Here is a 27,326-nt window from a genome sequence, read left to right as displayed (position 1 = left end):
AGACAATAGGTGCAGGAGTAAGACATTCAGCCCTTTGAGCCAGCACCACCATTTAATGTGATCGTGGCTGATCATCCACAATCAGTACCCCGTTCCTGCCTTCTCCCCATATCCCTTGACTCTGCCATCTTTAAGAGCTCTATCTAACTCTCTCTTGAAAGCATCCAGAGAACTGGCCTCCACTGCCTTCTGAGGCAGAGCATTCCATAGATCCACAACTCTCTGGGTGAAAATGTTTTTCCTCAACTCTGTTCTAAACGGCCTACCCGTTATTCTTAAACTGTGGCCTCTGGTTCTGGACTCCCCCCAACATCGGGAACATGTTTCCTGCCTCTAGCGTGTCCAATCCCTTAACAATCTTATATGATGTGTGTATATGTATGTATGTATATATAAATAAAATCATCTGTACTGTGAGAGTGAGTGGTGGAATTCAAGGGAAGTTCAATGGAACGTGGGGAGAATAAAAATGGGATAGGTGTAGATTTATTGTCAGTGATGGTTGATAGCTAGCTTGGACTCAGTGGGCTGAAGGGCCTGTTTTCTGTCTCGGGCCTGTTTCCTCCCCTTCTCCCCCCTCCCCCCCACCCCATCTGACACTTGTGTCGTGGTGGAGAGGCTTGCGAGTTCCTGAAATCCCAAGAGCAATAGAATCTGGAGCTTCCCTGATGGTGAAATCACCCTTGGTGATGAGATCAAGACAAAGCACCATGTGGTGGCTGCCCAGCATCAGAATCCATTTGTTTAACAAAGTCAGGCACAGGCATTCTGCATTAAGGCAATAACTTCTTGGGACAGCATCATACTCTACTCCAGTGAATGCAATGCTTCAAGCTCTCTGTCACTCTATCATTTTGTTCTGTTTTTTTTATCATTCCCAGTTACTACCATCTCTTCTATAGTTTTCCCAGCTCATTAAGCTGAGCCAGTAACCCAGTCTATCGGTCCCACGTGCACTTCCTCGCCTTGGTCACATTCCAGCCTCGTACCCGGCTGCCGGCTCTCTGTATCTGGCTGGCACCATCTGCTGATGCGTTTATCATGTGCCGACTATTTTACCCACATTCTCCTCCTCCGTGCTGGGGGCGTTAGCCCAGTTATTGTGTTGCTCTGAATATGAGTGCTGTTGGGTGGCTGTGAAGTTGAATCAGGAGGCAGTTGTGTGCAGGATGTCTCCTGTTTGCTGAGGGGTAGGATACAGAGCTACGTAGCCAGTGCTACGCAGATAATGATGTCACAGCTGAACTCTGCCATGGATTCAGAGGTACATAGGGAACACCCAGTCCTGTTGGACAACCTCAGCCTCTCTTGTGATTTTCCCTCCTGCTGCGCCATTTTAGCCCCCTTTCCCAAAGCTGCTTCCAACCCTCCACCCATTTTCACCTCCTCCAACTATCCACCCACCACTCATCCATTTCAGCACTGGCCCCACCCTACCCTCCCCCACCCGAGAGGAACGAGGCTTGTTTTGCTGTTGTTGTTTTGTTGCTTATTGTGTTCTGCTGGGCATTGTGGGCCTGCCCCCAGCACATCCTTCGGTTGTGTTGGTTGTTAATGCAAGTGGCGCATTTCACTCTCTCTCAATGTACGTATGATAACTAATCTTGAACCTTGAGTCATGGTTTCGGTCTTGCCTGGCCCTCACCCCACCCCCTCCCCTAATGGCTCCTTCCTTTTGTAAAGAGGTTCCAGCATCAGACTCCCTTTGTGTTCCAGCTCATCACCCTCTGTCTCTGCCTTCTTTCTCCCTCCCCTCAGACGGCTCTAACTGCCTGTTTGATTGCTTCCATCCATCACCCACCTTCCTCTGTATCCCTCCCTCCCCTTGTCCATCGTCCCATCATCCTCTACCCGTCACTCATTGGTCCCAAGTCTTCCCTGCCACCTCTCTTTATACTGATGGTCTCTCCTGCCCCTCTCTTTATACTGATTGACTCCCCTCTTCACACTTAGTCTTGATACAGGATTTAGACCCCAAAACATTGACAGTTCTTCCCCCCCAACGGTTTCTGCTCGACCAAATAGATTTCTCTAACAGATTGCTTGTGGATCCATTGGATAACCTCCCAGGTTTGATGGGTGTGTATTGTGTGATAAAACCCATATTACCCCCGAGACATCATCAGCCTTAGCACACTGGCTGTTCTTTTGTCTTGTCCTTGAGGAAAGAGGGTGTTGGAATCTACTATATTTTTTATAAAGTAATTTTTGTAAGATGAATTAATGTAAGACTAAAGTTTTAGTTTAATCATTGCACTTTTTAACAAGCTCATGTATTTTTCACAGTATATGATGGTTTTCACCTTTCTCATTGTTCATTGGCTAAGTGTCAGCACAGTAACCACATGATGTAATTGTGCAACCATTGACTCGTTCATTCTTGTCTGAGGAATTTCTCTCAGCTCGATTATGAAGGTGATGGGTTTTTTTTCAGAGGCGCCATCTTTTTCGTTTCTTTATCTTCGCTTTCATCTTCGCTTTTATTGGAATCTCTGCTTTGTCTCTCAGCTATTCGCTTAGCTTGTTTAGAATCTGTATGTTTGTTTAAGCTTTGAAGGAAACAATCGTTAAGATCCTGGCCATTCTTGATTCCGGGAAGAACTCTAAGGATTAGAAAAATACAGATGTCCAAGAAAGGGACATCCCTTTAGAGCAGAGAGGGAGAGGGCTTTCTTTCACTAATGGGTGGTGAATCTATGTAATTCATTGCCACAGATGGCTGTGGTGGAGGCCAAGTCATTCGGTATATTTAAAGATGAGATTGAAAGGTTCTTGATTTGATAAGGGAATCAAAAAATTATAGGAAGAAGATGGGAATGGGGTTGAAAATTTTGATTAGTTTTATTTGTCACATGTACATCAAAACATAGAGTGAACTGTGTTGTTTGCTTCAAATCAAGCCAGTGAGGGTTGTGCTGGGCACCCCACAAGTGTCACCACACTTCTGGCACCAATATAGCATGTCCACAACTCAATAATCCTGACCCGTGTGTCTTTGGAATGTGGGAGGAAACCAGAGCACCTGGAGGAAATCTACGTGGTCGCGGGACAACATGCAAGCTCCTTATGGACAACAGCGGGAATTGAAGCCCAATCTGGGAGTTGGTGCTGTGTAACTGATACACAACCCTGCCATCTTGAGAGGGAAATTAAATTAGCCGTGATCGAGTGGCAGAGCAGGCTTGCTGGGGTGAAAGGCCTAATTCTGCTTTTGTGTCTTATGGTCTTAGAAGGCAATAGCTCCCAGAACATGCCCATTATGCCATTTGACTGTCTGACATCAGCTGTACAAGAAAACCAAGATGATGGACAGGAGAGCTAGAAGCTAGGGTGGGCCATTCTGCCCTTCTAGCCTATCCGCTTTTCAGACCATACCTGGTTCACTCCCCTCTCCTGCTGGATGAATTTTATTCTCGGCCTTGACTATGATCTCCAGCAACCTGCCATCCGCAGTCCGCTGAGGTTAAGGATTCCAACACCTAAAAATGAATTCTCATCTTTGCCCTAAATAGATAATGGACAGCATTTTAGCCCATGACCGGAGATACTGCATTGTGAGAAAACAGTGTTTCTGCATCTGCCATGAGATATTCTTCTAAACTTCACAGAGCTTGGACTTGAGGTCTCATTGAAGGACAAAATGCTTCATCCCGGTCTTCAATCTTGCATGTGTTCTCTGCATTAAGGAAAGAGTACTGGCTATTGCTTTGCGAACAAATGGATTCTGTTTTTACAGATGTTCATAAGTCGATTTTGACGGTAACTCAGAAAACATGCAAAAATCACTCCATATGGTAAACACAAGGAGGTAGGGACAACACTCCTCGGATTTATTTATTGATTTTTTGTGATACAGTGCAGAATAGGCCCTTCAAGCCATGCTGCCCAGCAATCCCTTGATTTGATCCTAGTCTAATCACAGGACAATTTACAATGATCAATTAACCCACCAAACAGTACGTCCTCCGACTGTGGGAGAAAACCAGAGCACCCGGAGGAAAACCCCGCGGTCACTGGAAGAAAATACAAACTCTCTACAGACGGTGGCGGGAATTGAACCTGGGTCGGTGGTACTGGAAAGCAAAGTGCTGACCACTACACTACCGGGCTGTCCCATTGTAATGAATGGCATGGAAAAAAATGCTAGATTGATAAGAAAGAATAATAACTTAAAATGGAGAGGGCGGACTAGTTCTGTATGTACATCAAACTTTTGAATTTAATAATTTGGGAGCTTGTTAGTATGTAGGGTGTGGATATAAGTGGGGTGTTTGTAACCTGTGGATGGTTTGTACCAGCGAGACCAAAACTGCACTCAGTTGTGAACTCATCTTCCCAGGCCCAGAAACTCAGTCTCTCTGGCAATAAAGCTACCAGATCTTGCATGTATTCCGTCTGTTTTTCTTCCCCCACACCACTTCCTGTTGGCTTTTCTTCCTCACTCTCTCATACCTCCTCCTGACCACCGTGCGTGTACGCAAGGTGTGGCATTTGCACACTGCATCACAAACCTTGGTCTCCAAAACAGTGAGAGAAACTTGGAAGATCTTTGGTTCCTCCTTAAATGTGTAAGTTGCTCTGCTAACTCCCAAGCAGAAGAGATTTAGCAGATCAGAAACAGAGATTGTCTTTTTGAGCTGGAAATCCTAGAGAATGCTAGAGAAACTCAGCAGGTCAGTGGAGAGGAATAAACAGTCGACGTTCTCAGGCTATGAACCTTCCTCGGGAGTTATGAAATCGTAAGGAAGTATCAGGGATTATCCTGACGTAGGGCCTCAGCTCAAAATGTTGACTGTTAATTCCTCTCCATAGATTCAGCCCGACCTACTGAGCTCCTCCGGCACTTTGTGTGTGAGATCCTGCACTGCTGGAAGTTGCAGGGCTCCCACCAACATTTTGGGTACGCTGCTCTGATTGCACCCGCTTGAGCGGAAGGGATCCTGATCCGATTTGTTGTCTGCCTAGCCCGTCTAGCAGCTCTAACTGTGCTAAAGGTGCTCCTTATTCTCCACAGGTTCAACGGTATTTGCTGAGATACAGGGCGTTATTGATGCCTGCGTGAAGCTAACTGGAATGCCAGATCTCACCCTCTCATTCATGGTACGTCTTCTTGGTCCACATACGGGCTGATAAAATATTTCATTCTATTTGTGTCCTGTTTACTCGTGGCTCATGCAGCCTTCCGTCTGCATACTTAATAATTTTATTTCTGTTGAACAACTGACCCTTTATTCTTTTTGAATCCTTTTTATTATTATTAGTCAAAATAACAAGAGTACAACAAAGTAGGTAACACTTACAATGTCTCAAAGGAAAAAAAACCACAATGTTTTAAAAATTGAGAAGTATGGTAACACTTTTTAAAAAAAAAAAGAAGGAAAAAAAAGCCTACTAAAGGAAAAAAAAGTGAGGGGGGAAGAAAACCCATCTGGTGTTCAACCCCGGAGCCATGCGTCATACAGACAGATGTACTTTATTGATCCCAAGGGGAAATTGGGTTTCGTTACAGCTGCATCAACCAAGAATAATGAAGAAATATAGCAATATGAAACCATAAATAATCAAATAATAATGTTAATCATGCCAAGTGGAAATAAGTCCAGGAACAGCCTATTGGCACAGGGTGTCGGACACTCCGAGGGAGGAGTTGTAAAATTTGATGGCCACAGGTAGGAATGACTTCCTATAACGCTCAGTGTTGCATCTCGGTGGAATGAGTCTCTGGATGAATGTACTCCTGTGCCTAACCAGTACATTATGGAGTGGATGGGAGTCATTGTCCAAGATGGCATGCAACTTGGACAGCATCCTCTTTTCAGACACCACCGTCAGAGAGTCCAGTTCCACCCCCACAACATCACTGGCCTTACGAATGAGTTTGTTGATGTCTGCTACCCTCAGCCTGCTGCCCCAGCACACAACAGCAAACATGATAGCACTGGCCACCACAGCCTCGTAGAACATCCTCAGCATCTTCCGGCTGATGTTAAAGGACCTCATTCTCCTCAGGAAATAGAGACGGCTCTGACCCTTCTTGTAGACAGCCTCAGTGTTCTTTGACCAGTCCAGTTTATTGTCCATTCATATCCCCAGGTATTTGTAATCCTCCACCATGTCCACACATGGATGGAAACAGATTTCATACAAAAAGCTTCTGAAGATAAACATCAAACCACCAGCAAAAAAAAACCAAAATTTACAATTAGATCGTGGAGGAAATCTATCAATTAACTCAAATGGTAATAACGAGCAAATGAACCCCATCTTTTCTCAAAATCAAACATGGGTTCAAAGGTTCGACTTCTAATTTTCTCCAAACTGACCCTCTATTTTGTGAGCCCTGGTTTTAGATATCTCAGCCAAAGGAAAAATTGCCAAGGCGGCTTCTGTAAGAATTTTACACATTTCAATGAGAGCACTTCTGGTTTTTCGGATGTTTAGAGACTACAGACCCAATATTCTTACAACAACACACACAAAATGCTGGTGGAACACAGCAGGCTAGGCAGCATCGATAGGCAGAAGCACTGTTGACGTTTCAGGCCGAGACATTTCGTCAGGACTAACCGAAAGGAAAGACTGTAAGAGATTTGAAAGTAGTGGGGGGAGGGGGAAATGCGAAATGATAGGAGAAGACCGGACGGGGTGGGATGAAGCTAAGAGCTGGAAAGGTGATTGGTGAAAGTGATACAGAGCTGGAGAAGGGAAAGGATCATGGGACGGGAGGCCTCAGGAGAAAGAAAGGTGGGGGAGGGGAAGCACCAGAGGGAGATGGAGAACAGGCAAACGACTAAATACGTCAGGGATGGGGTAAGAAGAGGAGGAGGGGCATTAACGGAAGTTAGAGAAGTCAATGTTCATGCCATCAGGTTGGAGGCTACCCAGCCGGTCCTTTTGAGGTGTTCTTCCTCTCTCCATCCCTTCATTTGGTTGAACCTTAATAGCACATTTAAATTTTTTTAGAGATTCAGCAGGGTAACAAATCCTTCTGACCAAATGATGTCGTTCTGTCTAATTACACCCATGTGACCAATTAATCAACCAACCCTTGCGTCTTTGCAGTATGGGAGATCAGGCCAATATATGATATTCGCAGAATAAGGCTTAATATCACACTGACGTTTTTTGTTTTGAGATAGTATTGCATTTAAAAAAAATTACAATAAGGGTGTGTGTGTGTGTTATTTATTTTGTCAATGTGGAGCCGAGAGAATGTTTGCAAGTCTGGTGGGAACAAAGGATGTTGGGAATGGCGAGGGTGCAGTGCCACAGGAGGAGTATGGGACAGGTGGCAGAGAAGGAGTGCCAGGGGGCGATTGGGGGGGGGGGGCTGGAGCGGAAGCAGACACACCCAGCCCTTAGACACAAGGTAAGGACATTTGATTCCACATACAATTGGTTTATTGATCATTACAGAATGTCTCTCAGGTGCTCCTGAATCAGGTTTATCATCACTCACACATCATGAAATTTGCTTTTTTTTTACTTGCAGCAGCTCTGTGTGTGTGTGTGTGCGTGTACATGTACGTACTCGGGAGTCCGAGGTTCAGGTCCCAGTTGTGGCAGCCCATTAGGGGTATTGGGCTGGACCCCCTTGTGCTTAGACTGCATCAGCCCACAGAAACCTCCAGGTGAGAGTGACAAGAACGAGAAGTCATGCCAGCTCAGATGTTGCCTGGATAAATAAGGTCCACACCAATGGTTGAGGTACCGGGACCATCTGGAGAGAAATTGGTACCAGAACAAAGCATAAATGGACGAGACAGGACAACATGGAATTAATAGAATGCTACTTTAACAGCAACCCACAGGAAAGAGGATGCAGCAAGCGCAAAGACTGTTGCCCACAGTCACCAAAAAGCATCTGGTTACCCAGCGATCAAACATTGTCAATAGAGGGTTGCTGTCACATCTTGAATTGGAAGGCACGTGATCACGACGCGGCCCGGCAACGTCACCACAGTACCGAGCCAATCGGGGAACGCAAGTTCAAACCCCACCTTCACAGCTCACAGGTGGCGCAAAGGCGACGGCATCACGTCGTACACGGGAAATGCAAGTTCGACCCTCACCTCGGGGCATATCGACGCTGGCTGCTGCAATCAGAGAGAAGGTCATAGCTAAACTGGCGACTGCCTCAATGAACCAGGCTCCCCAGACACCGTGATAAAATTCCATCAGACAGCCAATGAACTACTCACAATTGTAACCTCCAACATGACTGAGACCAATAGCCTAAAATATGCATTGGCGGCAGCTGGGCTATAAAATGGGAAAACAGCAGAGAGTACTGTTATAGGCCCCTCGGAGATAATGATTGGAAGACAAGTTGAAAACCACAAGGGTGGAAGTCAGCAGATTAGCTGAGCTGCAGACAGTGGAAAGACCACAGACTCATCTCGGCTGCTGAGGAAGCATAGAGATGGGTCCATATTCGAAGCCCTGCGAACTGCCGGGGAACAGTTGATGGCTCTGGCTACCGGACTACAAAGGTACACTGAAGATACAGAGGTCAAGTAGATAAACGCACTCTTCTTCCAAGAACCAGGAAAAGTATTTGCATGGCTCCAGAGCACAAACATGCCAGTCCCTGAACCGAACAGCAACAGAGGAGTACGGGAAGAGTACATGGGAGAGGGAAGCCTCACATAGCACTGGTGCCCGGTAGCTGAAAGACCCATAAGCAAGCCTGTACAATCTCCCAGAGGAAGAACCAGTCAGCATCACAGCAGGACGTGTCCAGCAACAGGCAGCAAGTACGAAGAATTCGACACCACCAGGGCCTGACTTGATCCACGCCTATTGGATGAAGAAACTAATAGCATTACACACATGTACAAAGCACTGGGGTTTATGTGTGTTGCTCACATTTCCAGCATCTGCAGACTTTCTGAGCATTACGTACACGGTTGGCAGCTCAAATGAACCAGCTGCTTGAAGCAGGCCCCGACCCTGACTGACTAACTCCAGGAGGGACAATGCCCATAATGAAGGCACCTCACTAAGGAGCAACAGCATCAGACTGCTGGCCTATAAAATGCCTGTCAACAACATGGAAGCTCCTATCAGGCACCATAGCCACCAAGCTGGAAGACCATGTGTGTAAATTCTTGACCCCTGCTCGGGGAGGGGGAGCTGGTAATGGAACCAAGCACCAAGTACTGCTGGACAAAGCAGTCCTGCGAAACTCCAAGAGCAGGCAAACCAACCTAAGCACAGCCTGGATTGACTACCAGATTCAGTGCCCCGCACGTCAATCCTGGAACGCCTGTGTCTGCACAAGGTCAACCAGACACTGAAGACCTTCATCAAAAACTCAATAGGCCATTGGAGGACAGTGCTAGAAGTTAACTCTAAGCCAATAGCACAAATGGCCATCAGATGTGGTATATACCAGGGTGATGCACTCTGTTCTGCATAGGCTTGAAAATCCTTCAATCGATGAAGGATTTTATCCTTTTTATCCATTTTATCCTTCATCCTTCATCTCAGAGAGTGGATATGGGTAGAGGTTGAGGAGTGGAGTGACCATCAGCCACCCCCTGTACATGGACAACATTAGGCTGTATGCCAGAGATGAAAGAGACTTTGACTCACTGATCCAGCTGACAAGGGTGTACAGAAGAGACATCGAGAAGTTATTTGGACTGGAAAAGTGCAGCTGGGTGTTAGTGAAAGGAGACAAACTCATCAAGGCTGAAGGAGTTGAGATACCCGAAGGCCTCATACCCGATACACAGGACAGCTGCAAATACCCGGGGATCCTGCAGGCGCACGGAAGCCATAATGTGGGCACAAAGAAGACTGCAACATCCAAGTACCTCCAGAGAGTGAGACAGGTCCTAAAGAGCCAGCTGAATGGGAAGAACAAAATCAGTGCCATCAACACATTTACCCTACCAGACATCAGATACCCAGCCGCAATAGTGTGCTGGCCAAGGAGCAAACTGGAAGCCGCTGACATCAAGACCCGGAAGCTACTAACAATACATGGAGGATTCAATCCAAAATCCAACATCAAGCAACTGTACACCCACCAGAATAAAGGAGGATGGGAACTTGGAAGTGTCAAGGCCAGAGTCCTAAAAGAAATGTGAACCATCCATGCGTATGTCAGGAAGATGGCCCCTAAGGATGACCTGTTAGGAGAATACCTCAGCCAGCAGGCAGGGGATGTGGAGGTGGAATTGTATGACGCAGAACCACAAGCCACTGCACGGGATGTACCATCACCTGATATCAGAGGCGGCTGACCTAAGAAAGTCCTGGAAATGGCAGGGCTGTGAGACAGTACAGAGGCGCTGCTCATGGCTGCTGGAGAACAGGCACTAAGTACAAGCAATAGAAGCTGGAGTTTGTCACATCAGATAAGACCGAAGGTGCAGGCAGAGGCAGCATACACTAAACGGCACAATGAACTGTGTACAGGGACATCTGCGCTGAGTATGGATTGGACACTCCCAAGTTCGAATGGGAAACACCCAAAAACTTAGTGGAAAATGACAGTGGGGCTTCCAAATGCAGATACTGGCCACCAACCAGACATGGTAATACTGGACAAGGATCAGAAGAAAGCAACAGTATTAGATGTGGCAATCCCGAATGACAGTAACATCAGGAAGAAAGAATATGAGAAGCAGGAGAAATACCAGGGCTTGAAAGAGCAGATAGAAAGGATGTGGAGGGTTAAAGCCTGAGTAATCCCGGTGGTGATAGGAGCCCTTGGGGCTGTGACACCTGGACTGGGAGAGCGGCTCCAACAAATCCCAGGAACGATATCTGAGATCTCGGTCCAGAAGAGCACAATACTAGGAACAGTAAGGATCCTGCACTGAACCCTCAGCAACCAGGCCTCTAGTAGAGGACCCAAGATTGAGGGAAAAATACACATACACACCGGGGGGGGGAGAGAAAAAGTGTGTGTGTTTTTTTTTAACTAATTACTGCAGAAATGGTGTAGTGTTCTTGGGTTAGTTCATTGTCCATTCAGTAATCTGATGGCAAAGGGGGAAAAGCTGTTCCTAAACCTGTTGTCTGGATGTGGTCTCACTAAGGTCTTACCTACATCATTGCAGTATGATGTTTTTTTCTTGAATTGAAATCCTTTCGTTGTGGTCTACATACTGTTGGCCTTTCTAGTTGGTCGTTTTACCTACCCATTAAGTAATGGGTTAATTGTTAAGTGTTTTTACTAAGGCACCTCAATACCTCTAGACACCAGCTTTCTAATCTCCCATCATTTTTGAAAATACTTGTCTTTATTTTTTTTCCTACCAAAGTGGATACCTTCATACATTTCCACAGTACATTCTATCTGCCATTTCCTTGCTCGTTCACTTAAAGTTCAAAGTAAATTGATTATCAAACTATGTACATCCAATGGTGACTTTGCAGGAGTGGAACCTCAGAATCAGAATCAGGTTTATTATCACGGGCAAGTGTCGTGAAATTTATTAACTTCAGCAGCGGTTCAATGCAATACATAAGAAGGAAGACATAAAATAATAAGTAAATCAATTACAGTATATGTATATTTAATAGATTAAAAATCATGCAAAAAATAGAAATAATTAAAAAAAAGTGAAGTTGTGTTCACAGGTTCAGTGCCCATTTAGAGATCGGATGGCAGAGGGGAAGAAGCTGTTCCTGAATCACTGAGTGTGTGCCTTCAGGCTTCTGTACCTCCTATCTGATGGTAACAGTGAGAAAAGGGCATGCCCCCCCCACCCCCGGGTGCTGGAGGACCTTAATAATGGACACTGTCTTTCTGAAGCACTGCTCCTTGAAGATGTCCTGGGTACTTTGTAGGCTAGTGCCCAAGATGGAGCAGGCTAAACCTGGTATGGTCCTCTGCTGCTGTTATCTATCCGCTTAAAGTTTCAACATGTGCATACGGAGAGGCTCTTCTGCACACCACTGTTGTAAAGCGTGGTTATTTCAGTTACTATCGCCTTCTTGTCAGCCTGAACCAGTCTGACCATTCTCCTCTGATCTCTTTCATTAATTAGGCGTTTTCGCCCGCAGAACTGCCACTCACTGGATTTTTTTTTGTTTGTTTCTTGGGCCATTCTCTGTAAATTCTAGAGACTATTGCTATGAAAATGCCACCAGATCAGCAGTTTCTGAGATATTCAAACCACAACATCTGGCACCAGTAATCGTTCCACAGCCAAAGACACCTAGATCACATTTCTTCCCCATTCTTATGTTTAGTCTAAACAACAACTGAACCTCTTGACCATGTCTGCATACTTTAGTGCATTGAATTGTTTTGATATTTACTTGGGCGATCAGGTAGAACTAATAAAGTGGCATATATATCACCATATTACCCCCCGATATTCTTGTTTGCAGGCATTCACAGTAGAACAAAGAAATACAATAGAATCAGTGAACAGCTAAATAGAATTAAAGAAAAATTAAATTCGATCAATGGAAATGTGTATATCCTTTTGAATTCTCTTTGCCTCCTCCTTACAACACAAAAGCTATCCAATATTATCAGCACACTTGGATATATTATAATTGGTCCCTTCACCCATGGGTGAGATGCAGTGGATTCCAACAATGAGTGTTGACCTCTAGTGGATGGGAGTAGTGGTGTACGTAAGATTCTGATTGGACCTTTGTATTTTGTTACAATTTCAGAATCCTCGGCTATTGGACGATGTCAGTTTCCACCCCTGCGTCCGTTTCAAGAGGTGGGAGTCGGAGCGAATCCTTTCTTTCATACCGCCAGATGGGAATTTCCGGCTCCTGTCCTACCACGTCAGTTCCCAGAAGTAAGTGGCATGTGGCTGGCGTGGAGGGGTGGAAGAACCAAGATTGGTGCTCCTGTGCAGCCTTCCCTTGCAGCTGTGGACTCCCACGTTACTCCTGGACCGAGTTTGGAAATTCACCTGTGGGTAATCTCAAAAGCGCAACGGAAACTGGAGAAGGCCATTTGGCTGCTCTTGCGTGCTTTGCTGTTCGTTAGATCTTCTCTCTCAGTAGGAAGCACACTGTGGCTAGCATAACACTGTTACATTGCCAGCAACCAGGGTTCAATTCCACCACTGTCTGGTAAGCTGTTTCTATATTCTTCCTATGGCCTTGTGGGTTTCCTCCGGGTGCTCTGGTTTCCACCCACATTCCAAAGACATGAGAGGTTGGTGGGTTAGTTAGTCACATGGGTGAAGGTGGGCAGTCTGGTTTGTAAGTCTGGTTGGGCCTGCTACCGTGCTTTATCTCTAAATAATCTCAACCTCGTTTGTACTGGAGAGCTTGCAGGGAGATTCGATAGGTTACTATCTGGGATGGGTGACCCTACTAAGAACCAACGGGTAGAGGCCAGACTAAGAGTGGTCCACCGGTCCTCCTAGCTCGGGGGGTTCAGCTCAGGGCTAACAACCCTGACAGCTAAAACTAAATTGCTCGGAAGTAGCAATGAAGAATCCTTCTGCGTCCAAGTCTCCACCAGGGTCTTGCATAACAGACAGTAGAGAAAGCTACTGACATGTTGAAGGAAGCCCTGAGCACCACCAGAGATGAAAGACCTTCATTACTGCCCTAAAGACCAGCAGCCAGTAAATCAGTCAGTCACCAGAATATCAAAATCTGGAACATATTTAGGAAATTTATATTTGGGTTGACTTATCCCCTATCCATCTCTCTGTGTAAAATATTTGCTGAGCTTATCTCTCATGTTGGCTCATTTGACTTTTGACATCTCCCCTCGATATTATTTATTTTTTATGATGTGATTCGAATTTAGAAATAAAGTTATTCAGATTAGAGATGCTGAGTTCTAACATGTTGAATCCACTAAGTACAAGTCAGGAAACTCCTGCACTGTAAATTATTGAACAAGCCAAAGGCACTTTCTATATTGTGGAAGTTGTTCTGGGGTTGGACAGGATGGGCTCCCCGCAGCGGTGGTGAAGGCAGAAATGAAAAGGTCTTTTAAGAAACTCCTGGATAAAGTTTTTGCAATCTGCAATAAGCTTGGCAGTAAAGATCTGTGGCTGGCTGCCCCCTGTTGGTCAGTCTTGCTGACTTGGTAGTCACCATACAGGTAATGGTCACCTGACTATGGACAAGCCCGTACGCATGATCAGGTGTTTGGGAGACTGACAGGATGGGATGGGGATGGACCTCCCTGCTGGTGCATGCCTGCAAACATCTTCTGTTGGGTGGGAACGGGGCATTTCCATGAGCCTTCTTGCCCACCCCCCCCAAACACCTGACTCACTCCCTCACTCAGTGAGGCTTGTTGGCAGCTGCTCTTCCCTTGCCGACTCGCTCTCCTGTCGCCGCAGTTTCTATTCACAAGATCACAAGACAAAGGAGCAGAAGTAGGCCATTCGGCCCATCGAGTCTGCTCTGCCACTCCACTATGAGCTAAACTATTCTCCCATCTAGTTCCAATTTCCAGCTTTTATCCCATATCCCTCGATACCCTGACTAATTAGATACCTGTCAATCTCCTTTAAAAACCCTCAATGATTGGGGCTCCACAGCTGTATGTGGCAACGAATTCCATAAATCCAGATTCCTCTAGCTAAAGAAATTTCTCCTCATCTCTGTTTTAAATGGGTACCCTCTAATTCTAAGACTGTGACCTGTGGTCCTGGACTCACCCACCAAGGGAAACAGCCTTTCCACATCTACTCTATCCAACATTTCAACATTCAAAATGTTTCTATGAGATCCCCTCTCGTTCTTCTGTACTCTAATGAACACAATCCAAGAGCCGACAAACAGTCCTCATATGTTAGTCCCTGCATTCCAGGAATCATTCTATCATCTCTCTCTCTCTCTCTCTCTCTCTCTCTCTCTCTCTCTCTCTCTCTCTCTCTCTCTCTCTCTCTCTCTCTCTCTCTCTCTCTCTCTCTCTCTCTCCTCCCCCCCCCCTCCCTCTCCCTCTCCCTCTCCCTCTCCCTCTCCCTCCATTTCTGACTTACAGATGGTTTGAGTTATGAACAATTATCAGGAGTGCAACCTGTTTCCACCTGAGAACTGTCTGCATATATTATACTTGCAAACTATTAAGACTTTATTTAGAAATTCACTAGGCTCTTCTGGCCCAAGGAGCCTGACTGCCCGATTACACCCATGTGGCCAATTTACCTTCTATTCTGCACGTCTTAGGAATGTGGTAGGAAATGGGAGCGCGTGGAGGAGAGGAATGTGGTAGGAAATGGGAGCGCGTGGAGGAGAGGAATGTGGTAGGAAACGGGAGCGCCTGGAGGAGAGGAATGTGGTAGGAAACGGGAGCGCCTGGAGGAGAGGAATGTGGTAGGAAACGGGAGCGCGTGGAGGAGAGGAATGTGGTAGGAAACGGGAGCGCCTGGAGGAGAGGAATGTGGTAGGAAACGGGAGCGCGTGGAGGAGAGGAATGTGGTCACAGGAAGAACGCACAAACTTCTTACAGAAGTGGAGAATTGAACCCGTGTCATTGGCACTGCGGTAGCATTTGGCCGCGGTGCCGCTGAGGGTGGGCCCGTATCTATTGAACACGGGACCTCCCTGTAATATTTCCCTGCTCCCCAGGCATGCTTACGTGGAGCCTCCGCCCCCTAGAAACCCGATTAGCTGGTGGATTTAGTTTGATGTTAGCATTAATGATCCGAAACCATTTGGGGTGTTGTAAAAACTGACCTGGTTCATCAGCGGTCGCCAGCAGAGGACTTGTCCACTCCTCCTTACTCGGACCCACACAACGTGGTTGACTCTTGATTTAAAAAGAAAGAAGTTAGTTACTGCTGGTTATGCCACTGGTGTTTAAGGCAGCAACGAAGGTCCTTCATCTGTGCCAGTCCTTGGCCATCTTCTCAGTCATGAAAATCCCGAGTGGACTCACAGGAATGCTGTCACACCCAGATAGAGGGTTCTTCATTGTGTTTCCGTAACAATATTTTTGGTAGAAAAATTAGCCCTGAGCTGAACCCCTGAACCTGGAGGACCAGAGGGCCACTCTTAGTCTGGCCTTGACCCTTTGACCTGTTTGGCATGGATAACTCAACCAAGAGCCAAAGCGTAAACCCCCGACTCCAGCCAACGTAGCCCTCCGGGTCATTGAGGCACGCAAGCCTCCAAGCCACAACAAGGTTTGTGCTGCTCTTGCAGGAAAGTAGGGCAAAGGGATTTAAAACAAAAAAACAATGAATAATCTGCTGGAGGAACTCAGCAGGTCAAGCAGCATCTCTGGGGTAGATGGGGAGGAGGGCCTGTTTGGCATGGGTGATCCTACTAAGAGTCAAAGCACAAGATCCCGACTCCGGCCAACGTAAACCCAAGAACACACACACACACTCACACTCACACACTGCTGGAGGAACTCAGCAGGCCAAGCAGCATCTGTGGAAAAGGGTAAACAGTTGACCTTTCACCAGGGACCGGAAAGGAAGGGGAGAAGCTAACGTAGTTCTCCAGGTCATCGAGATACGCAAGCCTCTGAAGGTTGTGGTCCTCTTGGAGGTTTGATTTAGAAAGAAAGATTAGCTTTATTTACCACATGTACATTGAAACATACAGTGAAATGAATTATTTGCATCAAATTAAATCAGCAGGGGTTGTGCTGATCAGCCTGCAAGTGTTGCCATGCTTCCAGTGCCAACATAGCGAATTGTGGCCGGGCTATGTTGGCTCGGCCACAACTCACTAACCCTAGCCATTCACCTTTAGAGTGTGGGAGGATACCAGAGCATCCGGAGGAAGAGCACACGGGGAGAATGTGTAAACTCCTTACAGAGAGAGGTAGGAATCGGACCCTGATCGCGTTCTCCCCTGAAGTGGTCCAGCAAGTCAGGGACAGTTGGGGAATAGCAATAAGTGCTGCCTTTGATAGCAACTGTGTGTGAATTTTAGTAAATGCAACCAGAAAGCCTTGTACAAAAATCCTTCACTCTGCCTTGCAGTCTGGTGGCCATCCCTGTCTACGTCAAACACAACATCAACTTCCGGGATGGCAGCTCCACAGGGCGATTCGAGATCACCATCGGGCCAAAGCAGACGATGGGAAAGATGTTGGAGGGGACTATTGTGACCAGCCAGCTGCCGAAGGTGGTACTGAATGTCAATCTCGCCTCCACGCAAGGGAACTACAACTTTGACCCCGTCACCAAGGTAAAGAAAAGTCATCAACCTGAAATGTTGATTCGATTCCATTTCCGCATATACCGCCTGTCCTCTTGAGTATGCTCAGCCCTTTCTATATACAGACGACCTTTGTAGGAACCATGTATCTATTTTCTGTCTCTCTCAATTATATTTTGTGTCGTACATTTAATTTGAGGTGTGGTAGAAGCAATGGGTATAGTCACATATTCTCTTCGTTGGTTAGTCTTGTTGAGGTTAGAGACAACCAGGGAATCATTATTTTTTTTTTTGCTAGCAACTAACTTTTTTTAGATACACTTGTTTTGCTTATTTTATTATTTCATTATTTCTAACATCGCTACGAGGTCATTTGTCTCTGCTGGTTTTGTAACAATGGATTAAACTTTCTCCGACATGGAACCTCGTTATTCTGGAAGCGTGTCAGCTCCCAAACTCAGTCTCTCAGCGGTTTGGTTTGTTTCCAGGTGACTGCTATGACCTTAACATTAAGGGGCTCTCCTCTGCAATTCTTTGGACCCTGCTTGGTCCATTTTGGACTGATACGCGGGTAGGAAAATTTTAGAGGGATACAGGCCAAACGCTGGCAGACGGGATTAGCTTTGAAGGGACCCTACAACCATCAGTCTCCTGAACCAGTGTGGATAACCTCACTCACCTCAACTCTGAACTGATTCTGCAACCTACAAACTCACTTCTAAGGACTCTGCAACACGTTCTCAGTATTCGTTGTATTTGCGTAATTTGTCTTGTGCATTTGTCTTGTGTTAGTTGTTTGTCGGTCTTTTTTTTTACGTATAATTCTTTATCTTCCTGTAAATCCCTACAAGACAATGATTTTCAGGGTAGTATATGGTGACATATACATACTTCAATAATAAGTTTACTTTGACTTTGACCGTGGTCAGCATCACTGTTCCCTCTAAGTTGCATGAGTGTGCGATCGCACAGTAACTGCATTGCTCCTGCGCACATGCCTTTGTTACCATCCAGTGGAAGTTTATTTTACATAACGTTCGTATAATTTTGAAATCTATGTTAATATAATTGTGAAATACCCTGTAATTATGTTCTCATAAATATAATCTGTAAATTTTCTAAATGCTAAACATACCACAACCTTCATTTGGAAACATTTTAGAGCTTCAGAGTATTTGCATTCAATGTTTCAAGTTACGACTTTGTTACAGATTGGAACATTGAAAACGCAGAATGGAAGTCGGGAGCCCGTTGTTAATAAAGGACCGGCCCACTGAACGTGGATGCTGTTTAAAATACCACACGTTTTAGGTGCCATGCCAAAATTTCCTGCTCAGAGCAATGGTTAGTCAGTGCAGCTGTAAAGAAAAAAAATAAGGAACTTTAGTCAGTGTGGATAAATTGGGCCGAAAAGCATGTCTCTGTACTCTGTACTAAGTGTGGTAGTAAAATTAATTAATCTGATTTAGGAATTGTAGAAGGCAGCCATAAATCCCAGCAGATCATGGGTTTGCACCTCTGGTGGACCATGTCCTCTCCAGGGTGCAAGCCTGGGTGGGAGGATTTGAAGAACCGGCTGTTGCCCATGCAGTGGGCTCCCCCTCTCCACATCACTGATGTGGTTCAAGGGAAGGGCAAGCTCCGATATAGCTTGACACCAGTGTCGTTGCAGAGGCTGCCAGAGTGAAGTTGTAAACAACATCAAACTGCCTTAGGGACCCCGGCTCCAGATTTCTTCCTCGGGATTTACTCCCGAAGCCTGTCCCGTGGGTGGGGATGGCCGCAAGGCAGCGGAGGTTTGAAATCAGAGTTTTCCTTCTCCTAGACGGGCTGCTGTCCAAGGCTAATGAGCCCCACCTGCCCGAATAAATGCTAAAAGTAGGTCACGTGAATGCTGTCTGTACTTGCGTCTACCACGGGAGATCCAATACATTGTCAGTAATGTTTGCGTTACTGATCTGAGTCCTTTTGCACCTAACGGTAAATTTTCTTTCCCCTGAAATGTTGCAGGTGCTGACGTGGGATGTTGGGAAGATCAATCCCCAGAAGCTGCCCAGTCTGAAGGGTTCCATGAGCTTGCAGGCAGGGTCGCCCAAACCTGACGAGAACCCCAACATTAATGTCCAGTTCAAGATCCAACAGTTGGCCATATCAGGTACACCCAACCCGGCAGGGTTGACTCATCCTGGCTTGTAACACATCCAAACTGAGCTGAATTTGTTGTCACTTGCACCAGTACGGTGAGGTATAGATACGCTCACTAGTATCGGCATCACAGGCACAGAATATACATTATACAAGACAGTGAAGAAAACAAGGCATAAAGTTGCAGAGTGCTACTGCAGTGAAACGGGCCCCTTGGCCCATCTAGTCTGTACTGAACTGTTTGTTTATTTAGAGATACAGAACAGGCCTTTCTGGCCCAATGAGCTGCACCACCCAGCAACACATCTATTTACCCCTAGCCTAATTGGAGGGCAACTTGCAATGACCAATTAACCTGCTAACTGGTATGTCTTGGGAATGTGGAAGGAAACTGGAGCGCTCCGAGGAAACCGGAGTGTGCTTACGGAAAGGACCCTGAAGGCTTCTTACAGATAGCATCGGAATTGAACTTTGAACTCTGCCTCGAGCAGTAATAGTGTTGCGCTAATGGCTATGCTACCACGCTGCCCTGTTATTCTGCCGAGTCCCATCGACCCACACCAGGAACATAGCACTCCAGACCCACCCCCACCCCATACATGTACTTACCCAAACTTCTTGAACCTTGTTCACCTGCTTGTTTCACATTCTGAGTGAAGTAGCTCCCCCTCTTAACTATTTTAACTTTCACCCTTAACCTATGACTTCTAGTTCTAGTCTCACTCAACCTGCTTGCATTTATCCTATCTATATTCCTCAAAATTTTTCATACCTCCATCAAATCTCCCCTCATTTTCCTACACTCTAGTGGATAAAAATCCCAATCCATTCAATTGTTCCCTATAACTTGGGTTCCTCAAGCCCCAGCAACGTCTTTGTAAGTTTTCCCTGTACTCTTTCAATCTTATGAATATCTTTTCTGTAGGTAAGTGATCAGAACTGCACATAATAGTAAACCTCAATTCAAGCCAAGTCCACGGGGTGGTGCAAGAAATGGCCTGTAGCATTCCGTTGATGAGGTAGGATTAGGCTTGGGAATATCAGTTCATGGGACATCAGGCTACTGTACCTCCTGCTCAGTGGTAGAAACGAGAAGAGAGGGCAAGCAAGACATTTGTATTTAACTAGCTTCTTCCACTTCCTTTCCTGATGCTTTGCCACCAGCAGAATGCTACTGTAGTTTAAGGAAATGGGAAAAGTATAGTGGAGATTTCCGAGGCTGGTCAGTAATGGTATCAGCAGGGTCTTGCTGTCTGTGTGGAGTCTGCATGTTTTCCCCGTGACCTCTCCACTTTCCTCTAAGTGCTCTACGATCCTTCTAAATTCCAATAGTATGCAGTCTGGAAGGTTTTCTTGTCCCTAATGAGGGGTATTGATGAGCATGAGGGTAGAGTAGTGGGAAGTACGGTACCGTAGAGATTTGCATAACACTACTACAGCACCAGCGACTTGGGTTCAATTCCCCCCCACTGTCTTTAAAGAGTGTTCAGTGTTTCCTCTGGTGAATTATAGAATTATAGAAAAGTACAGCACATAAACAGGCCTTTTGGCCCATCTAGTCCATGCCGAACCATTTAAGCTGCCTAGTTTCATCAACCTGCGCTGGGACCATAACCCCCAATATGTCTACCATCAATGTACAGTACCTAACCAAATCTCTTACACGTTGAAATCAAGCTCACGTGCTCAGGTTTCCTCCCACATTCCAAAACTGTATGGGTGAGAGGGTTAATTGGTTACATGAATGAAATTGGGTGGTGTGGTCTCGTTGGGACAGAAAGGCCTGTTGCTATGCTACAACTCTAAATAACTAAAAGGAGAGACTGATGTAGGAATAGTGCAAGTGGGTGCCTAATGGCCAGTATTGACTCAGTGGGCAGGAGGGTCTGTTTCAGTGCTGTATGGCTACGATTTTATGGACACTAACTTTAAAAAATATTCACAGAACACAAAAGGATGATGGCCAAGTTATGTTTTTTTAAAAGAAGGGTGAGGGATAAATATCACCGGGGAGTGGGATAGCCCCCTCACTTTTTAAAAGTTTTGCAGCGGTTGTAACCTCCTAAAACATGTACCTCTCCGTTAATGGTAAGGGTCCATGGCTTAAAAAAAGTCTGGGAACCCCTGTCCTAAAATTAGCGCCCTCAGCTCAGTGTCCAGATGACACTTCCAACAGTGCAAGCTTGCTTCCTACTGTCTGGTGGGTCAGTCTTTTGTTGAAAATGGACGATTTGCTTTAACAATCTGGGGTTAAAAGGAGAGAAATATAAGATGGCAGAGTTCCACATGTTGACCCTTAACTTGATCATCCTAGACCATGACACATAGGAGTAGAATTAGGGAATTTGTCCCAACAAGTCTGCTCTGCCATTCTATTGTGGCTGATTTATTACCCCTCTCAACCCTGAAATCCTGCCTTCTTCCTGTAATCTTTGACACGTTCTTGATTAGAAAGTGTGTTAATCTCTGTTTTAAGTGTACCCAGTGGCTTGCCCTCCAAGGCTATCTGTGGCAATGAATTCCATGGATTCACCACCCTCTGGCTAAATTCTTAATTCTTGATTGTTGTTTATACTTTCTTAAGTACTGTCCCACTGACTGGGCGGCCTCTTCTTGGCACTGCCCTAGTAGGCACATCAGTGTCCTGCAAAACTGCCCGCCTGACAACAGAGCACTCCCCCAGGGTAACACACGCACAAAATGCTGGAGGAGCTCAGCGGATCAGGCAGCATCAATGGAGAGGAATAAACAGTCGACGTTCTGAGGTGAGACCAGAATAAGGTGTTTAAAGGGGTAGGAGTTCAAAATGGAAGGCCATAGGTGAAGCCAGGTGAGGGGGGAGATGTGTGGCTAGGGGAGGGAGTGGGTGAAGTGAGCAGCTAGGATGTGATAGGTGGAAAAGTCTGAAGAAGGAATCTGATAGGAGAGGAGAGTGTGGACCACGGCCAAAAGGGAAGGTGATAGGCAGGTGGGGGGGGGGGGGGGGAGGGAGGGAAAAATTACTTGAAGAAATCGGTGTTCATGGCCAGGTTGAAGGCTACCCAGATGGAATATGAGGTGTTGCTCCAATCTGATAGTGGCCTCATTATGGCAGTAGAGGAAGGCATGGACCGACATGTCGTAGTGGGAGTGGCCAGTGGTTGGCCACGGGGAAACCCTGCTTGTTATGGAGAAAGTGAGGGTGCTTGATGACTCCGAACTAAGCCCCAGTTTTTTTCCTAACCAGCGAAAACTTCTTCAATCATTAAGCGACTTTGCTGAGCACCCACATGAAACCACAGCTGGCCAGTGGTAGGCTGCTGGGATACTAATGATTAAATGATGATGATGGTTTCAGAACTCCATTAAACATCTCCATCTAACGCAGATAGCTCATGGCGTAAAGATCCCTGGCTCTCTTTTCTTGAGTAGACTGTGTTTACACTCATGATGCCCAAGAACAAAACTTGCTTAAAGCTCCAGAAAGATTTCCTGATGATAGAAATCAATTTGTACTTACTGCCCCGTTACGCTGCTGGCGTTTAGGGTAGCGATGAAGGTCCTGCATCTCTGGTGGTATTCAGGGCATCCTTCATTGTGTCAGTAGCTTTCTCTCAGTTTTCACTACTGGCAGCCATGCAGATCCCGGGTGGAGACTCAGGAATACCATCACGCTCAGTTGTAGGAGGATTCTTCTTGCTTTCCGTAACTATCTTGTTTGACCAGTCAGGGATGTTAGCCCTGACCTGAACCCCCAAACCTGGAGGACCAGTGGACCACTGACCTCTACCCTTTGACCTGTTTGGCATGGGTGACCCTACCAAGAGACAAAGCATAAGGCCCCGACTCCAGCCAACAGAGCTCTCCGGGGTATTGAGGCACGCAAACCTCCAAACCCAACAACAAAGTTGTAGTTCTCTTGGAGGAAATCAATTTTGTATGGGCTTATAAGCTGATTGCATTGAATATAGGAGAGGGTGGCCCCATAGGGGAGGTATTTAAAATTAGGGGGCATTGGTTTGCAGTAAGAGGTTCAGGGGTTTCTTCACCAGGAGAGTGGTTGGAGTCTCAAACATACTTGCTGAGGGGGTAGTGGAGGTAAAGGCTCTCACAGCATTTACGAAGAATGTACATGGTATACAATGCCTTTGACTATGTGCCAGTAAATGGGAATATATACGTAGGGGATTAATGGCATGGATATGATGGGTTGGAAGGTCTGTATCTATAAAACAAGGCTCTGTCAAACTAGTTCATTTTCTTTTACCTTCTGAGAGGAAGGAACTGATGCTTCTTATTAGAATTGGGATAACGTCTTTTCTTTGGGAGAGTCTAGGGTAGAAGGGCACTTAATAATATGAAAGGCTCCTGTCCGATCAACAGAGGCATGAATCTCAATTAATAGAATTGAGTTGGGTTATGAGGAAGGGATACGCCGACTCTTTATTCCCCTCCATAGTTGCTGCCCGGCCTACTGAGTTCCTCCAGCATTTTGTGTTTGTTCCTCTAGATTTCCAGCATCTACAGAACCTCTTGTGCTTGATCAATTGAACTTTCATTTTTTTTTAAACTAAAAGGTTTTCTGCATCACTGCTAAGCTTTTATTTAGAATCAGTTGGAAAGTAGGATCCTTTGCTGCAGCTCCGATTGCAGAACACCACATTTAACCGTAACATTTTGATTTCTCGAACACTACTGTTCTGACCTCTGGGCACAACTAAGTGGGATGCCAGTTCCATTGAGGGTGGCCATTTCAAAGTGAAGCATCTTCGAGCAGAGTACCTACTTTTCCGGTCTCCCTAGCCCTTTCAAGGTCCGTAAGATACCGTCTGGTTTCTGTCTCCTGTGATTTACGGAGGCCCGCTGACGAGATCCTGTGCTGCCCTTCATTTCAGGTCTGAAGGTGAACCGACTGGACATGTACGGAGAGAAGTACAAGCCATTCAAAGGCATCAAGTACATGACGAAAGCCGGCAAATTCCAAGTCCGCACATAGTGGATTTTCCGAAGGCACTTGCTTCCGACAGCCATGAGAGTTTTGTTCCCTGCCTGCCTGCTTCCCAGTTGGGGTTACTTTTTTTTCTTCCTTTATTACTGCTTCTTGTGTATCAATAGAACCGCCTTGGTGGTTAGCTGCACTTCCAAAGAATCCAGCACAGGTTTAACCATCAATATTGTTGGTATGAAGCAGAGGTTATAGACTCGAAGTCAAGTTGGCGATACCTGGGACTCGATGCCCTCTGGAGCAGCAGCTGCCATCCTCCATTTCCCGTCACTCAGTTACGCAGATCGTTGATGGAGGCGCTGAAGTGGTGCAGCTGCAACCACGATGCATGCTGTGTGTGGTAAGGTTTAACATCAGTTCCTTCTGCACACTATATAGTGAGAAGTCTGCTTTTAACTCACATTCTAACAGGCAGTAGCCTCGCAAAAGCTGAAAAATTTGTGTGTTAATGTGTTTATGTTACCGCAGTAGAAAAGAAATTCTGGAACAAACAACCACACTGCACGTTCCCCAACTTTGTGTGTGGTCTGAGTAGTAGTGGCATAGTACTTTAACTTTGTCACTATTTCAATGTGCTCAAGGGTTTACAAGGGTGCTAATTTAGTTTTATGCTGTTATAAGGACACTTGATTTCCACAGGATATTTTTCTTAGCTGATGTTAGATAAAAACAGAAGATGCTGGGAAATGCTCAGCAGGTCAGGCAGCATCTGTGGAGAGTGAAATAGCACGTGAATAAGTTCTCCTCTATTCTGATAAATGGCCTGAACTTGAACTCAAAATTCTCCTCACGTCCTGCCCGCTGAACCACCCCAGCCGCCTTCTGCTTTTATTTCAAAGTGCAGCATCTGTAGTGGGTTTTTTTTGTGTGAGTAACAATGTAATCCTAGCTTCCCAGTCATCGAGCAGCACTTGCTGTTCACCAGACAACAATAAGTGCCCCTCTGTCGAGTGTATTACCCCTGAGAGAAATGACCTGGGCACCTCTTCCGCCTATTCTGACCTGCAAACGCTGAATTAGAAATGAGACATCAGTGACTGCTGGAACACCCCTGAATGTGGACATCACGATGTAGCGGTGAAGCCATTCTTTTGGCCTGCTTGGTTTCTAACCTTTTTGCAGGCCGGTTGTAAATCTTCCACTGCAATCCTCTTTGCTGAGTGTGTATGTTGCAACACCCCATCAGGACCAGATAAACTCTTGCCAATGAAGTATAATTTTCAATCCTTGTCCGTGCTCAGAAGCAACAATTCCTAAGCTAAATATTTGCTACACTTTATCAGGTGAACAGATCTGTATGGGAAGTACTGATACCTTGTTGCTTAAAGTTTATCCAAACTCCTGCATTTGTGCTGCATTTGTTAAGGTTTGGTGTTGTAACTTTGTGTTGCATTGTACTCTATTTAATGTTAATGTAATGCCCGCTATTCTGTAGCCCACTGGTGGCTGTGAGAAAAGTATTGTGTTTTAACAAATAAGTCAACGAAGCTTGGGATTTGGCAGGATCTTCCTGGAAAGTACAAGACTGTGAATAAACTATTTGTTGCTATTCCAAATATAACAAACCCAAAATATAGAGCTGGAATTTCTATATTTCATTTCATGAGCATCTGATTAAGGCAAGGGTTCCACGGACCCCTTGCTTGATGGTATTGGTCCATGACATTAAAAAAAAGGTTGGGAATCCCTGGATGAAGGTGTAGTGTATGGTCCAAGAAATGACTTAATTACGGAAGCACCTTAAATGTCATTCACCTGTGATCAGGCAAATGATAGAGCTGAGAGTGACCACTGTGGTTTTAATTATGTGCCTCTAGCCCAGGGGTTCCCGACCTTTTTTATGCCATGGACCCCTACCATTAGCCGATCAGTCCCAGTGGGGAGCCCCTGCTCTATTCTTCACCCTAAAAGAGAGATGGGGCCTTTTCTTGTCTGCATGTTGCTTTGTGAAACGATTGAAGCTTTTGAATCTGCTCCATTGGGCCAAGTGGTACATTCTTTATGACCTAACATTCTGAGATGTTTTGAGTTCGACTGCAATGCAGGTGACCTGAAATATTTCCAAGGGTAAACTGCTGACCACAGAAAGCGGATTCCTCTCCAAAGTCTCATTAGTGACGTAAGCAGGGTTTACCATGTTAATTTCCTGTTGAGATGAAACTGAATTATTTGTGTGTGCAATACCTGACTTGCCCCTTGTGGGTGGTACAGCATCTTAATTTATTGTTTGGATATATTTTTAAAAATTATCTTTACTGTACACCTATCAGATGTTGTTAATAGAGTATGAACTGTTACCGGAGCAGGGCAACCTTGCATGGGAAGCCTGTTCATTAATGTTTAGCGTTAAATAAAGTAAAACTTTGTTATGGCAAAGTGCCAGTGAGATTTTGTGTTTCTATTAGCTTCTCCTTCTCAATGATGTTTTCCCCGGAATCCTGGATGTATGCAGTAGTCTGGCAGGTTTGCCATTCGTAGATTGGCCAAACCCTAACATGGATCCCGCTGATCCGTGTGCATAGATTCATATGGCATGGAGATACTTTTAATTCCCTCGCAGCTCGACAGCTGGTAAAGCTGTGGGTGGAAGCGCAGCCAGCTGTCAATTTTGATGTGGTAGCAAGGATTTTGTGTGCTTCCGTCTACCTGCACTACACTTTCTCTGTAACTGCAGCATTATAACCAAAAGAAAGTCTCAGCCTGAAAGGTCAACTATTGATTCGTTTCCATAGATGCTGCCTGACCTGCTGAGTTTCTGTCTGTCTGTCTGTCTGTGTGTGTTGCTTTGCATTTCCAGCATCTGCAGACTTTCTCCTATTTGGTGTACCTTGCATTCCGTTTACATTTTACCAACTCTGTGTAATTACATATGGTATGATGTGCCAGAATGACACACAAATCCCAAGCTCTTCACTACGTCTTGCATTCAAGAGGTTTACCAGGATGCTGCCCAGATTAGAGGGTATGTGCTATCAGGAGGTTGAGCAAACTTGTTGTTTTCTCTGAAACACGAGATTGTGTAGGTGTTGGAAATCAGGAGCAACGGGCACGAAATGCCAGAGGAATTCAGCAGTCCAACATCTATGGAGGGGAAGACAACATTTTGAGCCGAAACCCTTCA

At 45.6% G+C, this 27,326-nt stretch overlaps 1 protein-coding gene across 1 annotated transcript in view; it reads left to right on the top strand.

Moving 5' to 3' along the window:
- LOC132391506 (AP-3 complex subunit mu-2) overlaps positions 1-26,575 on the top strand; it is a 48,625-nt gene extending 22,050 nt beyond the window's left edge. The window contains exons 4-8 of the mRNA XM_059964788.1: positions 5,015-5,100; positions 12,649-12,782; positions 16,899-17,106; positions 19,087-19,231; positions 24,096-26,575. Of these exons, the coding sequence (XP_059820771.1) occupies positions 5,015-5,100; positions 12,649-12,782; positions 16,899-17,106; positions 19,087-19,231; positions 24,096-24,196 (674 nt within the window). The 3' untranslated portion in view covers positions 24,197-26,575. The remainder of the gene's footprint in view (positions 1-5,014; positions 5,101-12,648; positions 12,783-16,898; positions 17,107-19,086; positions 19,232-24,095) is intronic.
- The last annotated feature ends 751 nt before the right edge of the window (positions 26,576-27,326 follow it).

The sequence above is a fragment of the Hypanus sabinus genome, chromosome 1 (genome assembly GCF_030144855.1).
Source record: "Hypanus sabinus isolate sHypSab1 chromosome 1, sHypSab1.hap1, whole genome shotgun sequence".
NCBI lineage: Eukaryota > Metazoa > Chordata > Chondrichthyes > Myliobatiformes > Dasyatidae > Hypanus > Hypanus sabinus.
The sequence above is the reverse complement of the archived record's forward strand: the minus strand, read 5'-3'. Positions and strand labels throughout refer to the sequence as shown.